The 9,206-nt window shown below is 38.9% G+C and overlaps 1 protein-coding gene across 1 annotated transcript; it reads right to left on the bottom strand.

Annotated features, from left to right (window-relative positions):
* Positions 1–7,976: 7,976 nt before the first annotated feature.
* LOC121391291 (uncharacterized protein K02A2.6-like) lies at positions 7,977–8,714 on the bottom strand. The gene has a single exon (XM_041522971.1). The coding sequence runs from the start codon at positions 8,712–8,714 to the stop codon at positions 7,977–7,979; it is 738 nt and encodes a 245-aa protein (XP_041378905.1).
* Between the last annotated feature and the right edge of the window lie 492 nt (positions 8,715–9,206).

The raw sequence follows: 9,206 nt of genomic DNA, 5'->3' as shown, positions 1-9,206 counted from the left end.
GTGGCAGAACGAAATAAGTGTGTGTGTGTGTGTTTTGTGTGTGTGTGTGTTCGTGTGTGTTCGTGTGTGGGTGGGAGTTGAATATCAAAGCAGCCATTTGTGACACTGTTTAAACGCAAAACAGTTACTGTTCGTTGCCCATGTAGAACCGACCAAAAGGCTGTTTTAATTACAAGACGTGTCACAAAATAGATAATAAACGAGTTACAAGTTATGAAATTTATGTCCCATATAAACTCATGTTTTCAAAGAAATGAAAATTATTTCACGAAGGTCATACATTTAATAACTGGTAACGAGGTTTTTTTATTCCATATGATCGTATATATGTTCCCACTCTAGATTAGACACATTCTATTTTCGATATGCTTACATATATATATGTAGAAACGATGTAAAGGTAGTACTAAACCAAATAAATTTCGGTTGGGTCAAAGTTTGAGGTGCACCCAACATTTGATAGAGTAGTTAATACCGCAAGTCATGTGATTGGTGATAACTGTGAGCATGTTGGTTGTAAAAGAAATTAGTTTAATGGAATGCTAAAGCAAGGCTTTTGGACTGATATGCATATTCAACGATACATAATGCACATTATTGCTTAATATCAACAAGTATAATCGTATAGTTAATTAATAAAACGCTTAAATGTGACGGCTATTATATATAACGGTTGCAGCCATTTTGTACCACCCCAGTGAATACGCCCTCTGGCGAGCTGGTGGTTACGTAATACCTAACGTGTCACGTCAGGAATTACTAGTAGTCTTCGAACTAAACAAACAAAACATACTCGATTTTTGCAGATGCATCGCAATGTTCTGTAATAATATCCATCCCAGTAACAGCAACGTGTATATGTGGTTTATTTTTCAATACAAAATAATGTTAATTATTAGCTTAGCTTAGCTGAATGTTGGTGATGTCGGGTTTCTTTCTGTAGTGTGTGTATTAGTCATTAATATCTGAATTTCTTTTAATCAATCAACTCGAAAATTATCGAGGTAATGGTATTTGACGTCAAACATAGGATTGTTGTGGTATTAGAGCGGAAATCTTTGCCAACATTTTGGTTGTCGGGAATTGCCAAAAAATACATAGCTTGGTCTTTGACTGTAATGAGAGCGTATTTATGTCCAAATGTCCGTCTAGCTCTCTTACAGTCAGAGTACTCGGGCTAAATGCACACGTGCAAATCAATGAGACTGTGAGTCAGTAGAAATAAACGGAGACATATTACTCCGTCTATTTGTTAAATGAAAATTTCTTTGGAGGGGTGGGGCAGTAGATAACTAAAAGTGAACTAAGATCGTAACATTGAGACTAAACTATAACATGAAAGTCATGGGTTATTTCCCTTCTCTCCAGTCCCGTGTTAAAGTGTATCACCATTATACAGGAATTTAATCAAAAGATCTAAACCGGACGGGTTTTTTCGATTCCTTTTTAAATTTCAGTACAGAATATGACCCCTCTAAACCGGACACCTTTAAAACCCGTGGGTGACCGGATTAGATGGATTTTTCTATATATACTACGGTGACGTCCTGGGGCCTACTTCACTAAACTCTCGCAGCTTTGCAATTTCGCAGTGCAATACTAAACGACTTGCAAAGAGGATGCTTTGTTGTCTAGCAGAGACTAAGAGTCCTTTGTGAATTAGGCCCCAGATCCTACAGATTTTTTTTTAAATTATATATTTTTTGTTATCTGTGGTATTAGGCAACATTGGTAACTCGAAAGAAAAAACTTACCCACCACCAAACTCCCCCCCCCCCCCCCCCACCAAAACCTCCCAAGAAAACAAAATAAAAACCCCAAAACAAACAACACTAGTACAATATGGTGCTTGTAAGTGCATCATTTGAAATATCAATTTGCATCTCTCAAGATATAATTGTTAGATAACGTTTTGTTGACGTGTGTCCTTCGCTACCGTTTACCGCATTAGAAATCAGTATCGATAAGTTTTGTGCTGGTCATCTTTATTAGTTCCAAAGAACACCGCGGAAGCCTAGCGTAATTAAATAATTTCTGTATACTGACGAATCGGTAACGCTTTCTGTATTGCAGTATTACACACCAAAGAAAACAAAGAAATGTTTTGTTTAACGAAGCATTCACAATTTGATCTAAGGGTCATATGGCTACGAACAAAAGGTTAAAGACTACACATAATGAGAGGAAACGCAACACCGCCACTCTATAGTTACAAGTGATCTTTACACGTACTATCCCACAGACAGGATGGTACATACAACGGCCTTTGTTATAACAATTATAAATCACTGACTAGAACCGGAAATAAAAAGTAAAAAAGTTTGTTTTGTTTAACGACAACTCTAGAGCTCATTGATTTTTTAATCATCGGCTATTGAATGTCAAACATTTGGTAATTTTGACATATAGTCGTAGAGAGGAAACCCACAAGATTTTTCCATTTGTAGCAATGGGTGTTTTATATCATCCAACAGACAGGATATAACATACCACAACCTTTAATATACCAGTCGTGGTGCATTGGTTACGACGAGAAATAGCCCAATGGGTTCACCGTCGGGGGCCGATCCTAGATGGATAGCGCATCAGGCGAGCTCTTTACCACTGGCTTACAGAAAGACTGACAGACATAACATTGGCGGATCCAAAGTGGGGCCATATTGGTTCCGTAACCCCGTCAGTACTGTAGTTTGAGTTCTTCTGCGCCACAAATCAGTCAAAATGTCTTTTGTCCAATTCCTTTTGTCCCAATTTCCTTTATCCTTTAACGGACGTCACGCGGACAGTCTATTATAAAAGGGCGATAGTAACAGCCTGTTCTGAATGTGGACGTTACCGGCCTCGGTGGCGCAGTGATTAAGCCATCGAACTACAGACTGGTAGGTACAGGGTTCGCAGCCCAGAGCGAGTTCTTAAGGGCTCAGTGGGTAGGTGTAAGGCCAATACACCCTCTTCTCTCTCACTAACCACTAACCAAGTAACCCACTGTCCTAGACAGACGGCCCAGATAGCTGAGGAGTTTGTTTTGTGTTCAGTCTAACATGTAATTGATCTGGAAATAGTTAAACACCGTGAGTCGTTTGGGTACTATATAAAACAAAAATCAATTGAGGTTAATTATTCGACATTGCTATATAAATAACTATATGTTTCTGAAAATTACAACTCAAATATGTTTGGTTACATAAATTATGATGGAAGACAATTTATGACAAAAAAATGCTCTTTTTGAATTGGTGGAAATATAAAGTTTTGATTTGAAAAATAATTGATATATAGATTTAACACAGGAAACATTATAATTATGTATGTGCAAAAACTATCACGTCAGGATTTTTTGTTTGAAAAAGATAATGATAGAATATTTTCGTTTGAATTTTTTTTTTAAAGTATGTATTGCTGCATAGATTTAAGAGACGATGTAAAGTAGTCATCTTTACATCCGTTTAAATCTGTCAGTGATAGTCAATTAAAACAAATCCATTGGCAATCTTCGTTACGTTGAGAGTAGAGTACATTGTGAATCTCATACATTGGAGATCACTCGCGTTTGACTATTGACACACACCACAATACAATACTGAATTAATAGCATTTTATCTCCCCTTTGACCATCTGAAAATATATCAATGTTTGTATATTCAATGTGTTTTTGGTCGTCTTAATATTTTAAGAAACCCAAACTGAATGTAGCACGATCGATCATCTTGTTAGATTTGAAACGTTTTGTAGGGAGGCTTTCATTCATAACTAGCATTTGGTATCGGTCTTTTTTGACCTCGAGAAAGCTTATGATACCACGTGGAAGTATGGGATTTTGAAAGACCTCCATGGCATGGGCCTAAAGTATGCCCGACTTTATCTCAAATTTCTTACAGAATAGGTCTTGCAAGGTACAAGTGGGATCTACGTTATCCAATTGTCACTCCCAAGAGATGGGTGTGCCTCAAGTTAGCATCCTGTCAGTAACTTTATTTTCCGTGAAAATTAACAGCATCACCCAGTGTTTGATACCTGGCGTTGATAGCTCGTTATATGTCGACGATTTTCAGATTTGCTATAGGTCGTCCAGTATGAGTATCATTGAACGTCAGTTGCAGCTTTGTTTGAATAAACTTCGACAATGGGCAATTGACAATGATTTCGATTCTCACAGTCAAAAACCGTATGTATGCATATCTGCCAGAAAAGAGGTCACTATTTAGATCCTCAGCTGTTTCTGGACAAAACTCCGGTTCCAGTTGTAGAGGAAACCAAATTTCTGGGGGTTATTTTTGACAGGAGGCTAACTTCTGTTCCTCATTTACAGTATGTAAAAAAGAAGGGCTTAAAGGTCCTCAATATCTTAAAAGTTATTGGCAAGACTGAATGGAGAGCAGATCGAAAGGTTATGCTCCAACTTTACAGATCTTTAGTTCGGTCTAAACTTGATTATGGGTGCATTGTGTATGGGTCAGCACGTAAGTCTTACTTGCAAATAATAGATCCTATACACAACCAGGGACTTAGGCTTTGTCTTGGTGCTTTCAAAACATTTCCTGTGGAGAGCTTGTACGTCGATGCACACGAACCTAGTTTGGGTGCTAGACGTGCAAAGCTTCCTCTGCAGTATGCTACAAAGATTAAATCAATGCCAAAACATCCTGCACACAATACGGTGTTTGATAACAAATATATCAAGTTATTTGATGCGAAACCGAATGCGATTCGAAAATTTGGTCTTCGCATTAAGCAGTTTTTATCAGTTTCCAACATTGATTTAACAGACATTTTGGAAACGCCATCATAATTTATTTTGCCACCTTGGTGTATCAAACCACCAAAAATTGTATTCGATCTTGTGCATCTAAAAAAGGATCGCACAGATGCAGTTATTTATAAACAACATTTCATGGAAATCCAAGAGAGGTACTGTGATTACATTGCTGTTTACACAGACGGATCAGGGTATGGGAATTCTATGGCTTGTGCTACAGTTTTTCCATCAGACGCAATAATTGCCACGAGATTGTCCGATTCAGCATCAATTTTTACTGCTGAAACCTGGGCAATCATTAAAGCCCTGGAACAAATTAAAGATTCATGTGCATCCAAATATATTATTTTTACAGACTCACTTTCGTGTCTGCAAGCTCTACAGTACATGAAATTAGAGCACCCGTTAGTTGGAATGGTGATACGAAAGTGTGTCTTTTTATCAATTGCCAATAAAGATGTTATATTTTGTTGGGTACCCAGCCATGTTGGCATTAAGGGTAACGAAAAGGCAGATATTGCTGCCAAGTCTGCTTTGAACTTGCTCCCTGTCCATGTTGGTGTTCCCTACAGTGATTTTAAATTTCATATTAACCTATATATCTTTTCGACTTGTTAAGATGATTGGGACGGTGCGGTTGCGAACAAGCTTCATGCTGTCAAGCCAGTCCTGGGAGAGTGGCAGTCAACCTACAGGCGGTGCAGGAAGGATGAAGTAGTCTTCTGCCGTGTCCGCATCGGCCATACATATTTGATGCATTAATTTATTTTAAACCGGCCTCGGTGGCGTCATGGTTAGGCCATCGGTCTACAAGCTGGTAGGTACTGGGTTCGGATCCCAGTCGAGGCATGGGATTTTTAATCCAGATACCGACTCCAAACCCTGAGTGAGTGCTCCGCAAGGTTCAATGGGTAGGTGTAAACCACTTGCAGCGACCAGTGTTCCACAACTGGTTCAACAAAGGCCATGGTTTGTGCTATCCTGTCTGTGGGAAGCGCAAATAAAAGATCCCTTGCTGCCTGTTGTAAAAGAGTAGCCTATGTGGCGACAGATGGTTTCCTCTAAAACAGTGTCAGAATGACCATATGTTTGACGTCCAAGAGCTGATGATAAGATAAAAAGCAACAACGTGCTTTAGTGGTGTCGTTAAATAAAACAAACTTTACTCTTTTTTTTCTCATTTATTTTAAAGAAGGACCCTCCTTAGCCCGAGTACTCTGACTGTAAGAGAGCTAGACGGACATTTTAACATAAATACGCTCTCATTACAGTCAGAGACCAAGCTATGTATTTTTTTGGCAATTGCCGACAACCAAAAAGTTGTCAAAGATTTCCGCTCTAATACCAGAACAATCCTATGTTTGACGTCAAATACATTTACATCGACCATTTTCGAGTTACTTGATTAAAAGAAATCCTTTAGTATTGCACTGCGAGATTGCAAAGCTGCGAGAGTTTAGTGAAGTAGGCCCCAGGACGTCACCGTAGTATATATAGAAAAATCCATCTAATCCCGTCACCCACGGGTTTTAAAGGTGTCCGGTTTTGAGGGGTCATATTCTGTACTGAAATTTAACAAGGAATCGAAAAAACCCGTCCGGTTTAGATTTTCTGATTAAATTCCCGTATAATGGTAATACACTTTAACACGGGACTGGAGAGAAGGGAAATAACCCATGACTTTCATGTTATATTTTAGTCTCAATGTTACGATCTTAGTTCACTTTTAGTTATCTACTGCCCCCATCCCTCCAAAGAAATCTTCATTTAACAAATAGACTGAGTTTATTTATTTATTTCTACTGTCTCACAGTCTCATTGATTTGCACGTGTGCATTTAGCTCGAGTACTCCGACTGTAAGAGAGCTAGACGGACATTTGGACATAAATACGCTCTCATTACAGTCAAAGACCAAGCTATGTATTTTTTGGCAATTCCCGACAACCAAAATGTTGGCAAAGATTTCCGCTCTAATACCACAACAATCCTATGTTTGACGTCAAATACCATTACCTCGATCATTTTCGAGTTGATTGATTAAAAGAAATTCAGATATTAATCACTAATACACACACTACAGAAAGAAACCCGACAGCACCAACATTCAGCTAAGCTTCGGCAAACTCCGGACAGCAGAATTCTAAGTTCGCCGACCTATATCGTGACGTTGCGTCACATGATCGACCACTCAGCCATTCCGTCTTCCAGGGGCCGTCTCAAAACGACAAGTGCCCGACAATCACCAACAAAATTTTGTTTTGTGTAACAACACCACTACAGCACATTGATTCAGTAATCATCGGCTATTGGATGTCAAATATTTGGTAATTTTATCATAGTGTTAGAGAGGAAATCCGCTACATTTTATCATTAGTAGCAAGTGATCTAGCAAGCACATACCGCGTCCACTAATACTTTATGCAGAACAATATAATTCATTTGTAATTACAGTCGTCAAAACGTCTCTGTTAGTCGATAACATCTTAAAAATTGCAGCAAACTCAGGAATGTTCCTTTAAAGTAGTGTTGCTTCAAATAATCACTTGTGATTAAAGCACATTTTCAAGCAACCTAGAATACAAAATAGATATGGTTCGAATGTTAACCCGTTTTAGTTGCACTAGCTGTTATTGATTTAAAAACGCCATTTAAGTACCTTAGACTTAGATATCTTTTTAACGTGCTCATATACCTTTATGGTTTCGAACACGCCTACCCCGAGTCCGGCCTCCGATATGATCGGTGGTCTGACTCGGGGCAGGAAAAAACTAACTACTGTAGAAATTAAAAATATTTGAAATTTAAGGCCAAAATATTAAATAACACTACGCCACCATTAATAATTTTGACTGCGTCCCTAAAAAGCAGATATCCCTAGTCTACACTTATAATAAAACATTTATTTGACGCAATTTTAGATGGGGAAGTCTAAAAAAAAAAAAAAATTATCTATAAAATTATTTAGTCCCCAGAGGTAAGGAGGAAGGGTAGGGGGGTAAGCCCGGCCCACAGAAAAATTATGTTAAATTTAATATTAGTTAAAAAGGATTACCAATCATATTTCGGGCATTGGTGTGACCGGGGGGGGGGGGGGGGGGGGGGGGGGGAGAAGGGAGGCCGGAACTTTCACAAAACCTAAGGCCAAACCGCCTACGCCGTAACACAACACCGATTCGGACTGTGCAATACACTACATTCCTCCCTTTGTTCTAGGTGATCTCACATCAACTGAATTGTCTTTCCCATTTGGCTCGTTAATCGAAACCTCGTTTCCCTCATCACTGTAACCTGGAATGTAGACCTGGGGCTGCTCCTCCTGTTGAGCGAAATTTGGATCTCCACAATATTTGTGAACATGTGAAACATTGCGTTTGTATTGTACTCCTCCTGTGGTGACCTTACAGTGATCTGGTTACCACATTTATCAATTACCTTGAAAGGAATATTTGCAAATTGTGTTGAAAGTTTGTTTTCCCATTTCTGTTTAAGCAAAACGGTATCTCCTGGCGAGATTTCACTGTTACGAGCTCCTCTTCTAGTATCCACATAATCTTTCCTGTTCTGTTTATTTTCCCGATCACGATCTTCTACCTGTAAATCAACATTTGAATAGTTCAACTTCAGTTGTGGCATTTTAGTACGAATATTTCCTCCATACATCAACTCTGATGGACTTACTCCTGTTGTACTGTGAGGAGTTGATCTGTATGCTAGTAAGAATTGATGAAGTTCTAGTTTCCAATTCTTTTTCTCCGCTGGTGCAATCTGCATGACTTTCAGCAAAGTACGATTTTTTCTTTCCACTTCTCCGTTGGCTTGAGGCCACAATGGAGTCGTTCTTTTATGCTCAATATCATGATCAGACAAATATGCTTCAAATTCTTTGGACACGAAATTTGCACCATTATCAGTTTTCAGCGTTTCCGCATACCAATGTGTGCAAAACATCCGTTCCATGCTTTCTATCAGTTTTTCTGAAGTAGTTGTTTTCAAAATATCTATCTCGAAATAACGACTATAGTAATCCACTACCACAAATATGTAATTCCCATCTGGTAATGGTCCCAGTAAGTCTGCTGCTAATGCCTGCTATGGTCCTGACGGCAATTTTGTTGACTCGATAGGTTCAGGATGTTCCGGTTGACAAACTAACTGACATCCATGACATCTGCACTTGTATTCCATATCACGACCTGCTCCTGGCCACCACACTTTACTGCGTAACCTTTGTGTGGATTTTACAATCCCCTGATGACCTTCGTGTGCAAGATCTACAACCTGCTTTTGCAGTTTTCTTGGAATGACAATCCCTGACCCTCTCAGAATTAGCTGTCCAAGTACTGTCAATTCACTTCTGACCTGTTTATATCCATCGGGAACATCAGTCCACATTCCATTTTGAATACATTCCCATAGTTTTATCATCTCTGGATCAACAGCTGATTCTCG

This window comes from Gigantopelta aegis, unplaced genomic scaffold (assembly GCF_016097555.1).
Source record: "Gigantopelta aegis isolate Gae_Host unplaced genomic scaffold, Gae_host_genome ctg2053_pilon_pilon:::fragment_2, whole genome shotgun sequence".
In the NCBI taxonomy this organism is placed as follows: domain Eukaryota; kingdom Metazoa; phylum Mollusca; class Gastropoda; order Neomphalida; family Peltospiridae; genus Gigantopelta; species Gigantopelta aegis.
The sequence above is the reverse complement of the archived record's forward strand: the minus strand, read 5'-3'. Positions and strand labels throughout refer to the sequence as shown.

Coding starts and splice junctions, on each gene's coding strand:
- LOC121391291 (XM_041522971.1), bottom strand. CDS start 8,714: ATGGAACGGATGTTTTGCACACATTGGTATGCGGAAACGCTGAAAACT.